This window comes from Trypanosoma cruzi, genomic scaffold, assembly GCF_000209065.1.
Source record: "Trypanosoma cruzi strain CL Brener 1047053517083 genomic scaffold, whole genome shotgun sequence".
Classification (NCBI taxonomy): Eukaryota; Euglenozoa; class Kinetoplastea; order Trypanosomatida; family Trypanosomatidae; genus Trypanosoma; species Trypanosoma cruzi.
The window spans coordinates 37832-57631 of NW_001849564.1; the positions used below are offsets into that span (position 1 = coordinate 37832).

A 19800-nucleotide genomic window follows, 5' to 3' on the forward strand; every position below is an offset into this window, starting at 1 on the left:
GCTAGTGGACCCTCATCCATCATGGCGCGGCACCAAAATTTCAGCCATCCCGCCCTCAATGGGGCACGGAGCCCAACTCAACGCAGTCACACGCGGTGCTCCACACCCGCAGGAAAGGTGATGCGGGCTGCGCACTCTATTCCTTCGCCCTTCTCCTCATGGCCACGGAGGAAGACAACAGCCGCCACACGCAACTGCCAGCATGCACTACAAAAGAAGCATTCAAATCCATTGCAATGTGCATCTTGTGTGTGTGTGTGGTTGTGTGTGCCTGCAGAAACACAAAGCAAAGAAGTAGAAAAGAGGAAGCAGAGTATGTGGAGGGACGCACAAAATGTACAGCGGGGACGCATGGCGGAAGCAACAAGAAGAAGACCGCTCAAACTCACGATTGCACTGTAGCCCAAGCAGCGACAATTCACACAAGATTTATCCAAAACAAAAAAAGCTTTCCCCTTCATCTTACACAAACCCCATCACACAAAATAATTATAAATAAATAAAAAAGAAATCGTCCATTACTGTTCCACAAATTAAAAAAGCTGCCGGCTGCCGTGTGGCCACACCAAACCGTCTGCATATATTTTGTCCGAAAATAAAATTAAAAGATATTTAAATGCCTTTCAAACGTCCGACCCTCTGTGTGTCCGCACATCGTTTATATTTCATGGGGTCATCCGCGTGTTGCTGCTCCCCTCAGCCCTCCCATCGGCGCGTGAGTGCGGCCCGCAGAGCACAGTCACTCGTGTGTGTGGGACTGAGAGAAGCACGCAGACGGCGGTACGGCCTCAACCTCAACAATCACGCACAGTGGCAACAAACACCCACAAAAAACAACAAAAAAATCACGGCGGCAGAGTGTGTGTGTGTGTGCGTGTGGCGCTGCGGGTGTCTGCCCGCCCTGGCCGCAATAAAACAAAACAAGAGGGAAAGAAATGTGTGCTCCGCCCCACAGGCCCTCGTCGCACGCCCACACGTCACGGCTCCCTCAGCGCGCCGTTCGTCGCGGCCCCTCCTCATGCGTGCAGCAGGCGAGGCGCACAGGGCCGTCGTCGTGAGCGTGTCGGTGGGTGTGCGAGTGGAGCAGTTGGGCGGGAAACACACGGCACCCCTCACAGGAAGAGTGCAGCAACAAACAATTAAAGAGGGAAGAGTAGAAAAGAAAAAACCGTCCATAGTGACTGCCCCCGAAAGCAAAGAAGAGAAGGGATGGGGGACGTTGGAAAAACAAACAAACAAAAAATGAAAAAAGAATTTTGAAACAAACGGAAAAAAAATTAAATTTACGAGTAAAACAGAAAAGCCGAAGCGTGGGACGACCAGCGCACACACACTCTCATTGCTCCCGTAAAGCAAAACACACACACAGGGAGAGAGAGAGGTCGCCCACTCAATGCAATAAAAACAAAACAGAAACAGTTACGGTGCTCCGCCCATGCAGCCAGGCAGGACGGCAGCGGTGCGTGTTGTGCAAAAGAGAGCACCAACGGGCCTGCATGGGTGTGCATGCATATATACAATGGGCACATTATTGTGTGTGCCTCGTGGGGTGAGGTGAGGGCGAGAGTCCATGCAAGGGGACACACACACAGAGAGAGTGAGAAGGACGAGTGTGTGTGGGCGGTGCACGGCTCTCTCTCCCTCACTCTCACGCGGCCACCACCGCAGCAGCAGCCGCACACGAAACAAGAAGAAGCAAAAGAGGGGAGGTGGTGTGGGAGACGGCAGTGCTGCTATCGCTGTCTTCCTTAATTGCGGTTGCATTTGTACCATTAGCAGTTTTGTCTTTCGCGGATTCTTCATCATTTCCTGCAGAATGTTCACGCTGTTGGTGTTGTTGCTTTTCATGCTGTTCTTGTTCTCGTTCCGGTTCTTCTTCTTGTAGAAGCTCTTGTTTTTCTCCAGAATGGTGTTCGACTGAATTATCCTGATCATGTGTTGCTTTTTTTACCTCCTCTTCTCCGACTCCTGTATATTGCAGTGCTTCTGCTGCTGCCTCTGGTGTCTTTGCTGCTGTTGCTTTTGCGTCCGCTTTCGTTGCTGCTGCTTTTTCTGCTGCTGCTGCCTCTGCTGCTGCTGCTTTTGCTTCGGCTGTTTCTGCTGCTGCTTTTGCTTTTGCTGCCTTTTCTGCTGCTTCTTTTGCTGCTTCTACTGCTGATTTTGCTACTGTTATTGCTGCATCTGCTTCTGCTGCTGCTTCTTCTGCTTCTGCTGCTGCCTCTCCTGCTGCCTCTGCCGCTGCCTTTGCTGCCTCTGCCGCTGCCTTTGCTGCTTCTGCCGCTTCTGTTGCCGTTGCTGCTGCCTTTCCTGCTGCCTTTGCTGCTTCTGCCGCTTCTGCTGCCGTTGCTGCTGCCTTTGCTTTTGTTGCTGCCGCTTTTGCTTCTTCTGTTGCTGCCTTTGCTTTTGTTGCTACTGCTTTTGCTTCTTCTGCTGCTGCTTTTGCTTTTGTTGCTGCTGATTCAGTTGCTTCTGCTGCTGCCTCTGCTGCTTTGGCTGCTGCCTCTGCTGCTTCTGCTGCTGTCTCTGCTGCTGCCTTTGCTGCTTCTGCTGCTGCCTCTGCTTCTTTTGCTGCTGTTTCTGCTGCTGCCTTTGCGTCAGCTGTTGCTTCTGCTGCTCCTTGTTCTTGTATTAACTGCAATCTCGCAACTGGAATAAATAATTCTTTCAGAATGTTGTCCTCCCCACCAGAAACAACACCAATATCTCCATCGGCCGGAACGGACCACAGCACGCAGAGGGCACACACCAGCAGCACACGGCCAGCCATCATCATCGCCATCACTCCTGTCACTTGCGTGCAGCCTTCAGCACAAACTAACTCCCCGTCAACGCAGAGTGAAAAAGCAAAGGACACGGCACAGTAAAAAACACCAGCAGCAGCAACACGCATTTCATGAGAAATATTGAACCAATGAAAGTGCAAAAACGCACAACGCTCTGTAATGATTTAACAAGAAAAAAAAAAAAGGAAAAACAGAACTAAATTAAAAAATCAGAAATGAGAAAAACAGTAAAAACACAAAAAACAAAGAAGAAGGAGCTGCAACAAACGGCTCCAGTGTGCATGCAGCAGCACACACAGACATGCGTCCACTCAAATAGTTGTATGCATGTCGTGCATACGAATGTGTCTGGTACGCGTGCCAAGTGACGGATACAGGCAGCAACGCGGAGCACACAGCAGAGCAGCAGAAGCAAATGAAGAAAAACACACAATCATTATTTTCTATTACTTATTACGCAATAAAACAAAAGAAACGCACAAATCCCCGTGGTTGAGTGCTAGCAATTATATTCCGCATTCAATTCTTCAGCCCAGTGTCCCGTAGGTGAGCGCAGCCAGAACAAGCGGTGACAGGGCATGCAGATGGGTGTCATGGAAGCAGGCGTCAGTTCCCACAATGTTCTCCAGAGCGTTCGTTGTGGGCGCAGAGGAAAGGGGAGCCGGCATGCTTGCCGCCGTAGCATTTCCTTCGCTAGAAGCAGTGTCGGTGGTGGTGGCGGCGGTGTCCTTTTCGGCGCCTCCCGCTGCGCCCCCGTCCTCGCCGGTCTGGGACAACTGAGTCGGTGGCGCAGCAGCGGTCTCTTCCTGCAGCTCCACTGGATGGTCATGGGAGGAGTGGTCGCCGCCTTCTGTGGGCTCCGGATCTGGTATGGATTCGGGTGCAGAAGAAGTAGAACGTCAATGGCCTTGAAGATCACCAGAGGGGGCGGAATCCAGTGCTCCCAAGGCTGCAGCAGAAGGATCCGTCGTGGCCGCAGCGCCAGCAACAGAGTTAGCACCAGCGCCGCCTGGAGTTACAGGTGGTGGAGGACGGTCACCAGCCGCAACCTCAGCGCCAGCAGGAGGAGAATCAGAATTTTTTTGGTGGCGTCACCGGGAGCCTTGTGCTCTTGAGGCCCCGGAGTAAGTGCTGCAGGAGGTTTAGCCGGAACACTTGCAACGGTGACATCCTTCTCTACGTTACTCTCCCACCAACTCTTCACCACGCTTTGAGTGGGCGATGTGACGTTGATCGTGATGACACCGCCCTTCGCAACTCCTTTGGCGCGACTCTCAACATCCTCGGACGTACAGTTTCCGTCGCCCATGCCGCAAATCTCCTTCCCCACACCATTATCTTCAACCGTGCAGTTGTACCACAATGAATTCCCAGGGAGTTGCCAACGCGCAAGTTTGCCACCAACATTACCGTCACCCGCACACTCTGCATTCACCTGCGTCACCTCCTGCTCTTGCTCCTCCCCTTCCTCCACGGCAAACACGCAAGAGCAGCAGCACAGCAGTGCCAGCACCAACACGACACAAAACACACGGCGCATCACCATCAAAAATATCGCTGTTGAATAACGTGGATTCGATCTGCAGGAGCATGAGAAAGCAAAGGGAGAGAGACAGCAGCTACACCACGCACAGCCACCGCATGGTAATAAATGGCAGCAGCCAGAAGAAGCGCACACCAAAAAGACAGATGGAATCATTACAACTGCAGAACTCGCACACCGCCACGCAAACCAAAACTTAAAAAGGCGGAAAAAACAAAAAAAGGAAAAAAAATGATGGGAGTCCAACAGAACTTCAGGGGAGGAATATAAAAAATCAATCGGGCAGAAATTCTATTTCATATGCCAAGCAGCACAAGACAACCGTGTGTGTATGTGTATAAATAATGCCTTCAAGAAAGAAAAAAAAGACAAATAAAAAAGATCGTACTGTTCCACCAGCCCGGACAACATTCTTCACATTTCATGCGGCATCCGGCCTGTTCCTCCAATCCTCCTTTCGTGCAGTCCGTGGGACGCACAGCAATGAGGCCGGCACCGCGTGTGGGCAGAAAAAGAAAACAAAAGGGGAATACGTCACTCGTGACAGTGTACATCTTCAACAATTGAAAAAGAAAAGCATTATTAAAACAATGCACCAAAATTAAAATAAAAACACCAAAGAAACGATCGCATACAAAAAGAAACATGCAGGCGTCACCACACACAAAAAAATGAAGCGTAATGGGAGTATTCCTATCCAGCCACAACACAAGTAAAACAATAAAAAAAAAGAAAAAAAAGGCCGAAGCGTGGGACGACCAGCGCACACACTCTCATTGCTCCCGTAAAGCAAAACACACACACAGAGGGAGAGAGAGAGAGGTCGCCCACTCAATGCAATAAAAACAGAAACAGTTACGGTGCTCCGCCCATGCAGCCAGGCAGGACGGCGGCGGTGTGTGTGATGCAAAAGAGAGCACCAACGGGCCTGCATGGGTGTGCATGCATATATACAATGGGCACATTATGTGTGTGCCTCGTGGGGTGAGGTGAGGGCGAGAGTCCATGCAAGGGGACACACACACACAGAGAGAGAAGGACGAGTGTGTGTGCGGGCGGTGCACGGCTCTCTCTCCCTCACTCTCACGCGGCCACCACCGCAGCAGCAGCCGCACACGCAACAAGAAGAAGCAAAAGAGGGGAGGTGGTGTGGGAGACCGCGGTGCTGCCGTCACTGTCACTGTCGGTATTCTTCGTGATATTTTTCACAGCTGCGGCTTCGACTGCTTTTTCCTTCGTATTGCCGTGCTCCTTTTCATCTTGTTTTCCTTCTCCTCTCCCTGCAGCATCGAATTCCGGTGCATTCTTCGGCGTCCCCTCATTACTGGTGGTATTGCTGACAGCTGAATCTGGTGGTGGCCCTTGCGTTGTTGGGGATTCGACGGGCTCATCTGGAATGGTAGCGTAATACGTACACATATCCTTAACCTCAGGGCCATGAATTTCGCTCGGCGTCTTATTATAAAAAGTATCACAAATCCCCTTCATCGCAAAGTTTATGCATCTCTTCATCGCTGGAACATTCACCGTCCCATTCTTCGTATTGTCCGTCGCGCATTCTTCGTGCGTCAGCTCATACCAATTCAAGATAATTTCGTCAGCAGGTGTTGTCTTACTGGCAGCGCCATTGGCAGAAGCTTCCGCCTCGTTGGCAAAACCACCGCCGGCACCGCACCACAGCACGCAGAGGGCACACACCAGCAGCACACGGCCAGTCATCATCATCGCCATCACTTCTGTCACTTGCGTGCAGCCTTCAGCACAAACTAACTCCAAATCAACGCAGAGTGAAAAGAAGAGAAAAGTTATTCAGCCACACACAGGACAAGTTATGGCAATTTGCACACACCATGAGGCAGTTTGAATCAGTGGGAAGGAAAAAAACACACACCGCCCTGAAAATCAGAAATTAAAAAAGAAGTTAAGAGTCCGGCAAGACTCCCGGGAAGGATGAAGAAAATAGATTAGGTCGCAATTTTATTTCATGTGCCATGCAACACAATATAGACGATCGTGTGTTTGTGTATACATCTTCCCCGCAAAAATGGCAGAAAATAATCTGATAAAAAAAGAAAAGATCTTGCTGCTCCACCAGCCCACACAAAATCCCTTATAATTCATCCGGCATCCGGCGTGTTCCTTCAGTCCTCGTACGTGCAGTCCGTGGCACGCACAGCAGTGAGGCCGGCACAGCGACTGGACAGGAAAGAAAACAAGATGGAAAAAACGTCACTCATAATGATGTGTAGAGCAGTCAAACAGCCATTGGGAAAACACAAAGATAATTATTATTCCAATAAAACGCAAGCAGCAAAAGAAAGAAAAAAAAAAATTAAAATGAGGTCCTTTACAACATTCGGTAAGCCACAGCGATGAAGTCGCACCTTTTCGCGGTGCTGGGCTCTGGTTGCATGTAGGAACTCCGCAGCAGGGCGTTGCTGCGAGCACGACGGAGACCAAGACGACTCCACCCCTCGAGAAGGTTCCACGCCATGCCCGGTGCGGGGAGGTGAAGCGGTCTGCTTGCACACTGTCGGGCAAAACTGCACGGCCGTTTCGCTGCGGTCACTCCGTTGATATCACCCGTGGCGGTGACGTTCACAAGAACTCTGGCCCGAGGAGGATGGCTAAATCACTAATTGGAAGCTCAACATTGCAGGCCTCTCGTCCGTAAAAAAGATTTCATCTACTGCGCGACTGGAGCAGCGTCCACCTGACATCGTTCTTCAGCAGCAAACAAATACTCAAAGTGCCACAGCGGCAAAACCATATGGCCATAATAGCTTTCTTCAGGCCGCACTGGGCGCGGTGGTGGCGTTGCCACTCTGGTGCGCCATTCTCTGCCGTGCGAGCGCCTGACGCTCCCTGGCACAGACCTCCTGGAGACCATTGCTCTCCGTGCAACTCCACAGGGATTTCCCAGCATCTGCGTGGTGAATCTCTACAGCCCTCCCACAGCAACCGTTAAGAGCTCTTCGTTTATTACTGCCATTCGTCGCTCAGGCCCCGCAGCGATTATCGCGGGTGACCTGAATTTACATCATGGACTCCGGGACAGTCATACGCCTTCAACGACTGGAGGTGAGGATTTGCCCTCTACTCTAATTGACATGGATTTCTGGCTGGCAAATGACCCGGCGCAGGCAACGCGGATCACAAATCGTAATGTCTCATTCCCTGACGTGGCTGCGTATCGTGTACTGCGTGTCACCCACTGGCAATCCACTCCCTACATCGATTATGACCACTGCTGAATATCTTACTCGGTGGGGATGGATGAGGGCGTTCCGCGACTAGCCAACACGCTGCCTCGGCGGGAGAAAGCCACTTTTGCCCTGCGCAAAGCGGATTGGCCTGATTTCATTTCGTTGTGTGAAACACTCCTTGCCGCCGCGTCCACATGTCTGGAAATTCGCAGTGGTATCTTACGAGCAGCTGAGCGCCATATCCCGCACAGCAGCCGCGACAGCCCAAAACAATCTGGACGAACGAAATGGAACAAGCCGAGCCCGCCGCCGAAGCAGCACACAAAGCACACATTGCCTCGCCAGAGACAGCCTGCTTCGAGCCGAATTAATCCAAAAAGTGGAGGACTAAAATCAAGCCTTACGCCGTAGCTTCACTATGCTTCTGGAAGCCCGCGCGGAAAAACCTGGGGCCTCATCCAGCCCAAGCTGGCGATATCTCCGCGGCGTGGCGGCGCCGCACCCTCATCCCCTGGAATCGGTGGTGCTCCGCACTGAACTTCGGACTGCGCTCTGCCTCGGCAACAGGCAAATCTGCTCCTCCCCCATTTTGTGCGGTTTCACGTGCCACATTACATTATACTGCTGCTGCTGCTCGTCGCGCTCCTTTGGTTCCTGGTGGCTGGGAAATGGATCGGCCTCTCACGCCGTATGTACCTGACGTGGCCGTCCGTGACTCTTCGCTCGGCTCAGCCCCTGGCCACGACAACATGTTGAATGAGTTCCTGCACCGTCTCGGGCCCGTTGCGCATGGCACACTCAGAACGATGATCCACAACTCCTTCGCAAATGGCAGCCTGCCTGGCTCCTGGAATACGGTGGACGCTATTCCCATTTCCAAACCTATGAAGGGCCCATGCCGCCCAGTGAGTTACGGACCTACCACGCTGCTCTCTTTTTCACTACACCGAAAGAATGATTCACCGCCGTCTGTCAGCGTTATTGCCGCACCACCCACGTCAATTTGGCTTTACACCTTCGCGTTCAACATCGGACGCGATGACAATTGTTATTGGTAAAATTACCGTGGATTGAATGAGTCCAGCACTGTGGAGTATGAGCGCTCTGGAGACGGCGCCCACACACAACACCCTCGTCACCATCGCTCGCTCGTGGCCTGATTGATTTTTCGACTGCGTTCGACACCGTTGACAATGGGAAGTTATTCGGCATGCTTGAGAGACTTCCGCGCCTTGGCCCCAAACCAACCGTCGGCTGCACAACTACCTGCGGGGCCGCTATGTTAGGGTATGCACTCGTGAACAGCACTCCCGGAAACAACTCACCTCAACTGGAGCACCACAAGGCAGCGTCCCGGGACCCAACTCTTCCCCCACTGTGTGGATGATCGGCCGCACCGCCTGGACAACATCTATTCTGCCGCCGCATTCATGTACGCTGACGAACACACACTTGTTGCCTCAGGTGCGGGCATCCATGCATGTGCTGCGGCAATGCCACCGGTCCTGTCACCTATAACGACATGGGCTGCCGAGCGCAACCTCAAAATCAACGTCGATAAGAGCGAAGCTGCTCTATTCCACATCTCTACACACACACTGTCTGACGAGGAAATGGTCGATCTCCATCTTGTTAGCGGGACAATAAGCATTCAGTCACACTCAGTGCGCTTGCTGGACACCACGGTTGAACGACTCCTTAATTTTCGTAAGCACGCTTCCACCGCTGCAAAGCAGACCATGCCACGCCGCTACCAATTGCGACCGGTCGCACAGGCTGGTGCGTCCCAACACAATACGCAATCCTTTTCGATTGGATACGTCCATGGTGTGTCACTGTATTATGGCGAGGCAATTGTCCCATGCCTTGCCCCCCACCTACCTCCATAATACGGAATTACTGTACCGCAACAGTTGTAAAACACACCTTGGCATTAGTGCACCAACGGAAGATGCATCTGTCTAATTGGAAGCCAATCTTCTCCCGCTCCGGAGGATACTCTGGCTCAGTGACACCAATCAACACGAACGCTATATACGTTTCCATAATCACGGGGATTTGAGTTCCCTTATCTACTCGGAACCTGTGCCGCTGTCCATGCATAGGAAAGCGGCGACATCAATCCCACCTCCGAGAGATGCCGTTATTAATGGATTAGAACGTGTATGTGGCACTATTGGGATACCACACAACCACAATCATACTATTCCTATTACCCAACATCGAATTATTCCCTGGGACGCCGTGGGCTGCAATAAAGTGGAATTTTATCAGTCACGCTTTGCCAACGACGCCTCTGACGATGTCAAGCGCACGGCTTTTAATTCAATTTACTTTTTCTAAGGAGATTACGATTTTGAATTATGGACGGACGGTTTTTCATCCCTCGCTGAACTCGCATCTGGATCCGCTACACCATTATACAGCTCCACAAAGACAAACGGTCTCTCTGTGGAGGTCCATCGTGCAGCAGCCGGCATACTCGCATGCTCATAGAGAGCCGAGTGCGTTGCGATCGAAAAAGGCATTAGACATCTCATACTTTCTCGTTCGGAAACATCCCAATCGCCCACACAAACCCCGGTGGCAACGGGATCCCTGTCGGCAATTGAGGCACTCCGCGTTGCCCCACTGGCCGTGCGTGACTGCGTTGCTGAAGAGATTTGGGTTATGCTGCTTTCCTTGGTGAAGCGAGCTCACCCCGCACACCTCATATTTCCCCATCGCACTGCAGCGCCCCACGCACTGAGGCCGCTGACGAAGAAGCCACGATTGCACGATCCCTGCAGCAATGAGGCGTCCCGATCTGGCACGTGGAATTCCTTGCCGCCGTCAAGGGGTTGTACTGGAAGGAATTCCAGGAGGAAGAAGAATTCGCACACACCGCACGCCAGGCGCTCGTCGGTGCAACAAAAGATCGTTCCTAGTGTCCAGGCAGACATCGAGCATCGAATCGCGACTTTGTGCGCAGGTGCGATGCAACTCCTGCCCACTCCTCAGCAGACTGGCACGCGCCCTGCGGATCACAAGCAACCCATTAGGTCGGTGGTGCTGTCCCTTCCTCACACCGAAGAGGCAGGACTGCCCCGACCTCCTCCGGAACCTCCACCTGGCGTGTCCACGGCACCTCCTCGTAGAACGACGAGCAGCGGATCAACGTCGCCCTGCCCAAGCTGCAGCAGCGTCTTCTCGTCCGTCCACAAATTTAAGGCACACGCCCGACGCACTAACCCTGGCACTCCAATCGTTGCAGAAGGCCTCACATGTGGATTCTGCGGCAGCTCCACGGTCTCCCCAACAAGTGCCTCACGCGCAGGTCATCACCGAAAATGTCAAGCGTATCAACGAGCAAAAAACGGACAACGCACCTCTGCAGGCTCCAATGACAGCCGTAGCCCTTCAGCCACTCCTCTGCTGCAATCACCACCAGCCGCTGAGCCCCGACAATCCACGGGAGACCGTGCCGCACACGCTGTGGGAATGCCCCCGTCCTCGGCAACTGAGCATCCGACTCTTTGGGAACACCCTCTCGCACGACAGCACCGTTCAAGACGGAAAAACTGGCCACATCGCTACGGACAGCCCGCAGGCCATTAACGGACAGTGGCTGCAAAGTATAACGAAACAAATACTTCCCTTTTCTCAGCATAGAAAAACGTCACCTTCACACTCGCAATTGCCACCAATGAATTCATTGCGCAATACCGCTCTGAGCTGCAATACTTCCTGGTGCCATCCACGTCCCTTGTCGACACATTGATGCGGGTGGGCTCCCATCCATTCCTCCCAATGACGGTGCATGTCTGCAACGTACCCTCAGATCCAAAAGGCACGTCCCTCACCACAGCCGGGACCGACTTCGCCCTGTCCGCACGCATCACCTTGTCAGAGGAGCAGGAGCACGTCAGGCTGGCAGCAAAGCACCCGCTGGCACAACACATCACAAACATCATCACAACCAGAAGCACCAGCAGCACTGCAGACCGTGAAGTGACATGGATCAACTGACGCATGCTGTAGCAGAAAACATTTACTGGCTTGAGAAGGATAAGAAGCACTCACAATATCTCAAAAAAAAAAGAAGGAAAAAAGAAATATCACGTGAGCGCAGTCAAAGCATGCCAACAATAATCGAAAACAAGTGTAATGCGTGCACTCAACCACAACATCAAAAAGGAAAACAAAAAAAAGGCCGAAGCGTGGGACGACCAGCGCACACACTCTCATTACTCCCGTAAAGCAAAACACACACACAGGGAGGGAGAGAGAGGTCGCCCACTCAATGCAATGGAAACAAAACAGAAACAGTTACGGTGCTCCGTCCATGCAGCCAGGCAGGACGGCAGCGGTGCGTGTCGTGCAAAAGAGAGCACCAACGGGCATGCATGGGTGTGCATGCATATATACAATGGGCACATTATGTGTGTGCCTCGTGGGGTGAGGTGACGGTGAGGGGTTAAGACACATTATTGAGGACAATCCTAAGTGTATCATCAATTGCGCCTAGTTGTCACGTGCCGTTAGGACTGATTTTCCTATTCATGGTCGACTATTTTTTGAGTTCTTTCAAACCCCTGTTAGTCTAATATTACTGGAGGAAAATGGAAGAGGAAGCCTTCTTGTTATTATGCGGGCCGAGGTGCTCTCTGTGCGCAGCTTGTTTTTGGTTGCCTTCCCATTTCTCGGTCCACCATCGACATGTTGGTGACAACACTTTGCTGCAAGGAGCGGCGAATAAAGGCAGCTCGAAATCACACGCCTTGACGCGGGAGCTGCAACGGAAAAATGAGTTTTTGGAGTCTCGCGGGATACAGGCATCCTTTGCCTACGTGGTGTCAGCAGAAAACCCTGCAGACGACATACCGCGTGGTCGCGTGTTTACACTTCAGGACTTGGCGAAGGGAAGCGGCGGGGTCTTGTGGCAGGAGGAGTCCAAAGTTTGCCACTTCGTGAGTTATAATATATCTAGTACTAACAAAGTACATCGTGTCATGACAGTGGCAGTCCGAATATATATTCTTGGAGCAGACACTGAGGAGGTGGCGAACCCACGGCCTCTCTATTTAACTTTTCTCTTCATCCGTCATGTTTGACTTCTTTAGATCATTTCAGGATCCGGCCAGCAGCCCAGCCCAATATTGCTTTGTATAGGCGGTTGTGGGTTGTTATCTCTGCCACTGGGACGTTTGGCATGCAGCAAACTGCGGTGGGCGATTAATAGCTATTTGCCTCTATACGAGCACCTGTGAAGGGTGTTTGTTCCCTGGTTGCCGGAGCTTTTAGTGCGTGTGTGACGTCGGCGGTTGCTTGTTTATTTTCCGTTATTTATTTATTTATATTATCGTGAGGCGCTGTTTTGCTCGATGGGGCGCAGTGTTAGGAAGGAGAACTGTTTGCGCAATCTGGCGTCACGCCGTGCGGTGCGCTTATTGGGAGAACAGCGGCTCTGTTGAACAAATGTTCAACTTGACGGCAAAATACTTTTGTCGGGATGCCGGTGGTAGGAAAAGACATGCTTAGCCCAACACCTGAAAAAGAGTGGCACCATTATTTTGAGTAGAATCCGCTTTTGGTTTAGAATTTATGACCATGAGGGTGTAATTTCCTCCTCGACAAAAATGGAAATGAAAAGCGACTTTGTTGAACTCAACAATAGTCCTTTAATTGTGTAGCTCCTTGTTGCATTGTTTCTCGGCAGCGGGGATCGTCGTTCCACCGTGCTAGCTCGGTGGCATGGCGTATCGTGTGCGTTTCACGCCCTCTCCGGGGGCCGGGACCTCCTTTTACGTTTCCACTCGGCAGGGCGGACGTGCTCGAAGACGGTGGCCGGCGTGTGGGTTATGGGATTTATTTGGAAAAAAACACGATGAACAAGCAACAGAAACGCAATGGACTCATATTTGGCACTCGATTCTGGAAATTTACATTGCGTTCCATCGATTTGGAAAGTTGGTTTATGGAACTTGTCTTGGCGACACGAGCTTGGGATTCTTGCACGTGCCGTATGCTTGGGGAATGGGCGTGTGGAAAATAATTCTTTCCCGATCTTATACATCGTTACCGGAGGCATGGCGTTTTCAAGGCGCGGATCCACGTTGTCTGCCGATGCAGCCGATGAAAGGCGACACACGCATGGAGCCCGCTGGAGAAACCGCTGTTGAAGTGATTTCGGGCCGTTTTTCACCCACCGAGTGAATTTCGATCTCTTTTCTCCTGCCCATAGATGCGGGTTTCTGCGAGAGACTTTTTTCTGTAATTGAATACCGATATGGGTGGTGGAATCTCCTTCTCCAGCGCACCCGCTATTTCCTTTGTACTATATATATATGGAGAAAGAGAGAGAGAGGGAGGCTCTGTATTTGGTTTACGAATGGGAATGCGAACTGGAAAAGAAGACGCTGTGACCCTCTTTCTACGAGGTCCCCACAACCTTATTATTGCTGCATGGTTTATTCTCCCTTTCCTGAGGGGCTTCCCTCTGCCCTTTAGGGGAAAGCATACAATCAAGCATAACATGAACGAAATTATTACTCGCTTCTTTAGTAGCTCCTCACACTGTAAGCCTGAAGTTCTGGGCCGCATCCTTCATGACGTCGAGAATTTGTGCAACACCTTCCATTTCTACTGTCGCGACGCCACTTGGGGAGTGACACAACAGGAAAAACTTTGCATCTATGGTGGGCTTCCCATTACTATTAAGAAGAGCAACAGCGACCACACTTCTTTAACCCCAGACAGCCGTGAACAAGCGCCACCACATCGTTATGTCTTGCCCTTGCAGATATGGCTGACGCACTTGTACCCCATTGAGCCTCCTCTGGTGTTTCTCCTCAGCGCGGAACAAGGCTGCAGGATAGCGAGCAACCACAAATACGTTGATGCTACCGGACGTTGTCACACGCCGGAGCTAGCAGCATGGCATCCAGTTTCATCCTCACTTTGTGATGTCGTCAAGAAGCTGTGCCAGTTGCTGTCAGCTGAGGGCTTAATCCCGCTTTGTTTTGTTGAAGAAGGCGTCAGCTCACCCTCAAAAGGCCATGCGACAGCAGTCTCACAGCGATTGCGTCATGGATTAGAAAATGGTGACGATGATAAACAGACGGATGAGCATGAGAGGTGCGTGGTGTGCTTTTCTCCCAAGGAAAAGGTGCTCGTTCCATGTGGACATTATTGCCTATGCGATGCATGCGCAACAAATGTGACTCATTGCCCTCTGTGTCGTGGGTCGGTCAAGTTCCGTCAGCGTGTGTTTTCATGACAGTCAAGGGGTCGTCTAGTTGAAGAGAGAGACAAAAGCCGAGACGCCACAAAGTACTGTCGGAAGTTATTCACGCAGTGAAACGATCCCAAATTGCAATGGCACACCAGTAAAAAAAGAGAAACATGCGCAGTGATATGTTGTCTTTGTCCACTGAAGCCTTGACAATTGCAAAGGACTTCCCTGAATTTCTCTCAGGCTCCTTTGGTGTAACTTGGATTTTATTTTCCGCATTCATTCGAGGCAAAACAACAGTGGACCGCTAAAGCATCGTTCTCATTTTAGTTGATGCCAAGCATTTGGACCGCCCCAATCGCATTGCCACCTGCAACCAGCGTCTCTGGGAGGTGGCGGGCTGGTGACGAGACGTCCCCGCCGCCCGGGCACACGCGCAGCACACGTGTCCTCCCATGAGAGGGCGGCGTTTGACGCGGAGTGGGGCCAACATGATGGCGCCGCGCCTCCCATGGGCCGAAGCGCGGCGGCGAAATGAAACAAGGAGGAGGGGAGACGCGGAAAAGAGGGAAGCGCGGCGGCCAGGCAGAACGGAAGAAAAAGCCCTTGCGGCGGAGGAACGCCCCGCGAGCGGGAGGAAAAAGGCCGTCACGGGCAAGTTCCCTCCTGCGGCGCGGCCATTTGTTCCACCCGGGCCACGAGGCGTCGCAAAACGCTTTTCGCTGGCGGATCTCACGAGCAGCTGGAGGCATCAAGTATCCTCAAACAGCGCTCACCGAAGTCTTCGCGGAGAAGTTATAGGAGTCGCCCCTGATGAGAGTGTCTTCACGAAGAACCTCCTCATTCATTGCCTAGTTTTTCCTCTCGGCTATGCCGATCCCGCGGACAACGATTCCGACGGTAGCCACAAGGGAAAAAAGCAGATTTACGTTCAATTTGGGTTGGCAAGAAAATGCCCGTCACCGCAACCTTCTCCACTGCAGCACCAATCTGCCCACAGCCGCTGATTTGGGTTTCCAGAAGATCGTCTGTTCCGACGCCGTGGGAGTGCGTGTGTGCTATCCGCTTCTCTCTCCGCCGTTGCTTTCTTTGGACGCTCTTGCGCCGCACAACCGCCCTGCAGGTATAGGCATTGACAGACACACAAGCACATGTAAATACGCACAGACACATACACACACACACAAACACACGCAACGTCGTACATGCTTTGGAGCGGCGTGAACGCTGAAAACGCACGTACGCAGAAGATTCTGGCTGCGGTGGCTTTTGCGAGGAGGAAAAAAGCCTGCAATTCATTTTTCTGACATGTTGCGGGTGTGGTGTTGGCGGCATGCAGCTGATTGGGTGGTGTGTCATTGAGGGTGCCTGGGGTACGTGCGTATCGCCTCCCGCACAGCAGCTGCACGTGCTGCCGTCTCTCTTTTGCTGCTCATCGGCCGATGTGGGATTCTTCGCCTGTGCGGGGTGATGTGCGCCAGCGGCGGAGCGGGCACGTTGGAGGGACAAGAATTGAACGACGGGCGGCAGCGTGTCGGTGTTTCGAGGGCGGTTGTGCTCCTTTGCCTCCCGCTGGTTGTTATCGTGTGTGGGCGTTGCTCGGTGTGTGCTGACGCGTGAATAACGACACACCCGCCGTGACTGCTGCTGCTGGTGGTGGCAGTCGCTGTGTGTTCCCGGTGCGCTGTTCTTCCTTCTCGTTCCGTGTGTCTGTGTGCGTGAGTTGTTGTTGTTGGGAGTAACTGCGGCGGGGTTGATGGTGCCACTCACTGTGGATGGGTGACGGTGCTCATTATTTCACCCATATTTTATTAGCCTGTTTTCTTCATTTCTTTCACTCTCTCACGAAGAAAGCAAACAAGCGCTAAACGCTACTGTGAAATTCGAAGGCTCTGAAAGGACCAACAGCACACACACCGCCCACACACACATATTTGTATGCTCTCACGTGTTGCTGCTGTGATGGCACCCCGCAAACACAACCGTCGCCGCGTGACCGGATCCAGCGGAAGGAGGAGGGAAGGAAGAGAGAGTGAGCCGCAGAGGCCCCACATGTCCCGGCGTGTGTTTACTTCCGCGGTGCTGCTTCTCCTCGTCGTGTTGATGTGCTGCGGCACTGGTGGAGCTGCAGCCAATAAAAATGGGAATTCAGATCAGGAATCTTCACCGAGGAAACATTTTTTTTGGAGAGATAAGAACGGGGAAGAAACAGTGGGTTCATTACGTGTTCCAGTTCTTGTTGAGGTGAATGGTGGCGTGTTTGCCGTTGCCGAGGCGCAGTGCACGGAAACCAGTAACAGCGGTTTTACTGGGATTGCCTCGGAGCTCCTGGAGTGGACCGATAAAGAATCAAAAGAATTGGATGCAACTAAACTGAGGACACAAGTACTGGAGGAATTTCAGTTTGAACAAGGGAATTTTCCTTTCCTAAACATTACTCAGAATGCCTCCCATAACCGGACAAAAGTACGTGTGAGCCGGCCAACAACAGTTGTGAATGGGGATATTATTTACATGTTTGCTGGAACCTACAGTTTTGAAGCTACTGATAAGGCAGCTGGTAGCACAGCTGCAGCAGTTAAATGGGGACTTTTGGTGGCTGTGGGAAACGTCAGTAATGATGGGAGCAGCGGTAAAAAAATTTATTGGAAAGACGCTTCCGTTATCCCGTGGACTGAGTTTGAAAACCAACACGAATCCTTGACAGGGCTGATTGGCGGCGGTGGATCAGGTGTTAAGATGAAGGACGGTACGTTTGTGTTCCCGGTGGAAGGGACGAAGAATGGAAAGGCCGTTTCGCTGATCATATACTCCTCAGCCACTGAGAGTGGGAATCTGTCGAAGGGGATGTCTGCCGATGGCTGCAGTGATCCCTCCGTCGTGGAGTGGAAGGGAAAACTCATGATGATGACTGCGTGTGATGATGGCCGCCGCAGGGTGTACGAGTCCGGTGACAAGGGGGATTCGTGGACGGAGGCGCTCGGGACACTCTCCCGCGTGTGGGGCAGCAAACACAAGGGAAGTGTGAAGGGCGTTGGGAGCGGTTTCAGCACAGCGACGATTGGGAACAGGGACGTGATGCTCGTTACTCTGCCAGTGTATCCCAAGAATGGAGAAAAGGGCGTACTCCATCTTTGGCTGACGGACAATACGCACATTGTTGATATTGGGTCGGTGTCCGGTGATGATGACGCTGCCGCCAGCTCCCTGCTGTACAAAAGTGCCGGAAGTGGAAATAATACTAATGAGAGGTTGATTGCACTGTACGAGAAGAAGAAGGGCGATGGGGACTCATCACTCGGCATGGTCTCTGTGCGTCTGACTGCGCAGCTGAAGCGGGTGAGGGAGGTGCTGGTGACCTGGAAGGAAGTGGACGGCCGTGTCTCCAAGCTGTGCCCTTCAACTGCTCCGAAGAATCCCTCAACTGGCAATGGCTGCAGCGCTGTTAAGACCACGGATGGGCTGGTTGGCTTTTTGTCCAAAAACTTCTCTGGTAACACATGGAGGGACGAGTACCTCGGAGTGAACGCCACAGTAACGAAAGGAACGAATGGGGTGGCAACAGGGTATGCGGATGGAGTGACGTTCCATGGTGCGTGGGCGGAGTGGCCCGTTGGCGAGCAGGGGGAGAATCAGCTGTACAAATTTGCGAACTACAACTTCACTCTTTTGGTGACGGTGTCCGTCCACGGTGAGCCGAAGGGAGATACCCCCATTCCATTGATGGGTGCGACGATGAATGACAACAAGAAGACTGTGCTCCTGGGACTGTCGCACGACAAAGAGGGGAAGTGGCAGTTGCTGTGCGGTGGCAAAACGACCAAGGAACTCCGCAGTAATTGGGAGCCAGAGACAACACACCAGGTGGCCATTGTGCTACGGAACGGAAAACGAGGCTCCGCGTACGTCGATGGTCAGCGTGTGGGAGATGCGTCATGTGAATTGAACAACACGGATTCGAAAGGAATCTCCCACTTCTACATTGGAGGGGATGGAGGCAGCGCAGGGAGCAAGGAAGACGTGCCTGTGACCGCGACGAATGTCCTGCTGTACAACCGCCCGTTGGATGACAATGAGATCCGCGTCCTCAACGCAAACAAAATTTCTATTCCAAAGCTGACAGATCCGAAAACATTGGCGGCAGGAGCAACGGGTGTCGGTGCCGCTCGCCACTTTGGGGCAAATGGTGATGGCAGCGCTGTTTGCGGAGGCGGACTGCTGCCGCTGCTCCTTCTGCTGGGACTGTGGGGGATTGCCGCTTCTTGAGGAGTGTGTGGTCTCGGCGTGGAACACCTCGGCACCGAATTACTTCCCCATGGGAACAAATTTCACTCATAAATCTTTTTTTTTGCGTATTTTAAATTTATTTTACTGTTTGCTTCTTTTTGGTTGACTTTACTTTTTTTTTTTTACTTTCTTTTTTTGCGTGTTTTTTTCTCATTCCCCATCCCTTTTTCTTTTGGGGCAATCAATATGGACGGTTTTTTCTTTTCTACTCTTCCCTCTTTAATTGTTTGTTGCTGCACTCTTCCTGCGAGGGGTGCCGTGTGTTTCCGCCCAACTGCTCCACTCGCACACCCACCGACACGCTCATGACGACGGCCCTGTGCGCCTCGCCTGCTGCACGCATGAGGAGGGGCCGCGACGAACGGCGCGCTGAGGGAACCGTGACGTGTGGGCGTGCGACGAGTGCCTGTGGGGCGGAGCACAAATTTCTTTCCTCTTGTTTTGTTTTCTTTTATTGCGGTCAGGGCGGGCAGACACTCGCAGCGCCACACACACAGCCACACCCTGCCGCCGTGTTTTTAAGATTTTTTGCTTTTTTTGCTGCGCTCACTCTCCCGATGGAGTGACGCGACTGCCGTCATGTCTGCGTGCTTCTCTCAGTCCCCACACACGAGTGACTGTGCTCTGCGGGCCGCACTCACGCGCCGATGAGAGGGCTGAGGGGAGCAGCAACACGCCGATGACCCCATGAAATATAAACGATGTGCGGACACACAGAGGGTCGGACGGCTGAAGGACATTTAAATATCTTTTAATTTTATTTTGCGG

General features: G+C 52.3%; 5 protein-coding genes and 1 pseudogene across 5 annotated transcripts, besides 14 other annotated features; 2 read left to right on the plus strand and 4 right to left on the minus strand.

Moving 5' to 3' along the window:
• Positions 1–2614: part of a sequence feature (areas not merged during assembly with more than two copies in the genome that could not be assigned to a particular haplotype) that runs on past the window's edge.
• Positions 483–507: a sequence feature (AT_rich).
• Positions 1649–2779, minus strand: Tc00.1047053508871.40 (mucin-associated surface protein (MASP), putative; the record flags this gene model as incomplete). Its single annotated transcript, XM_811629.1, has 1 exon — positions 1649–2779. One exon carries the CDS (start codon positions 2777–2779, stop codon positions 1649–1651), a length of 1131 nt encoding a protein of 376 aa, XP_816722.1.
• Positions 2039–2395: a microsatellite.
• Positions 2408–2586: a microsatellite.
• Positions 2615–2714: a sequence feature (haploid, non-Esmeraldo-like haplotype).
• Positions 2715–3800: a sequence feature (areas merged during assembly that could not be assigned to a particular haplotype. This can correspond to areas where the two haplotypes were merged or to regions with more than two copies in the genome that were merged during assembly.).
• Positions 2950–3036: a sequence feature (A-rich).
• Tc00.1047053508871.51 lies at positions 3220–4251 on the minus strand (annotated as a pseudogene).
• Positions 3801–19800: part of a sequence feature (areas not merged during assembly with more than two copies in the genome that could not be assigned to a particular haplotype) that runs on past the window's edge.
• Tc00.1047053508871.60 (mucin-associated surface protein (MASP), putative) lies at positions 5410–6057 on the minus strand (the record flags this gene model as incomplete). Its single annotated transcript, XM_811630.1, has 1 exon — positions 5410–6057. One exon carries the CDS (start codon positions 6055–6057, stop codon positions 5410–5412), a length of 648 nt encoding a protein of 215 aa, XP_816723.1.
• Positions 7056–10982: a mobile genetic element.
• On the minus strand, positions 11126–11545 carry Tc00.1047053508871.100 (uncharacterized protein; the record flags this gene model as incomplete). Its single annotated transcript, XM_811631.1, has 1 exon — positions 11126–11545. The coding sequence occupies one exon, from the start codon at positions 11543–11545 to the stop codon at positions 11126–11128; it is 420 nt and encodes a 139-aa protein (XP_816724.1).
• Positions 11980–12683: a mobile genetic element.
• Positions 12438–12663: a mobile genetic element.
• Positions 12854–12874: a sequence feature (AT_rich).
• Tc00.1047053508871.105 (uncharacterized protein) lies at positions 14047–14790 on the plus strand (the record flags this gene model as incomplete). The annotated part of the gene is made up of 1 exon (XM_811638.1): positions 14047–14790. The coding sequence occupies one exon, from the start codon at positions 14047–14049 to the stop codon at positions 14788–14790; it is 744 nt and encodes a 247-aa protein (XP_816731.1).
• Positions 15881–15941: a microsatellite.
• On the plus strand, positions 16684–19011 carry Tc00.1047053508871.110 (trans-sialidase, putative; the record flags this gene model as incomplete). Its single annotated transcript, XM_811632.1, has 1 exon — positions 16684–19011. The coding sequence occupies one exon, from the start codon at positions 16684–16686 to the stop codon at positions 19009–19011; it is 2328 nt and encodes a 775-aa protein (XP_816725.1).
• Positions 19085–19206: a sequence feature (T-rich).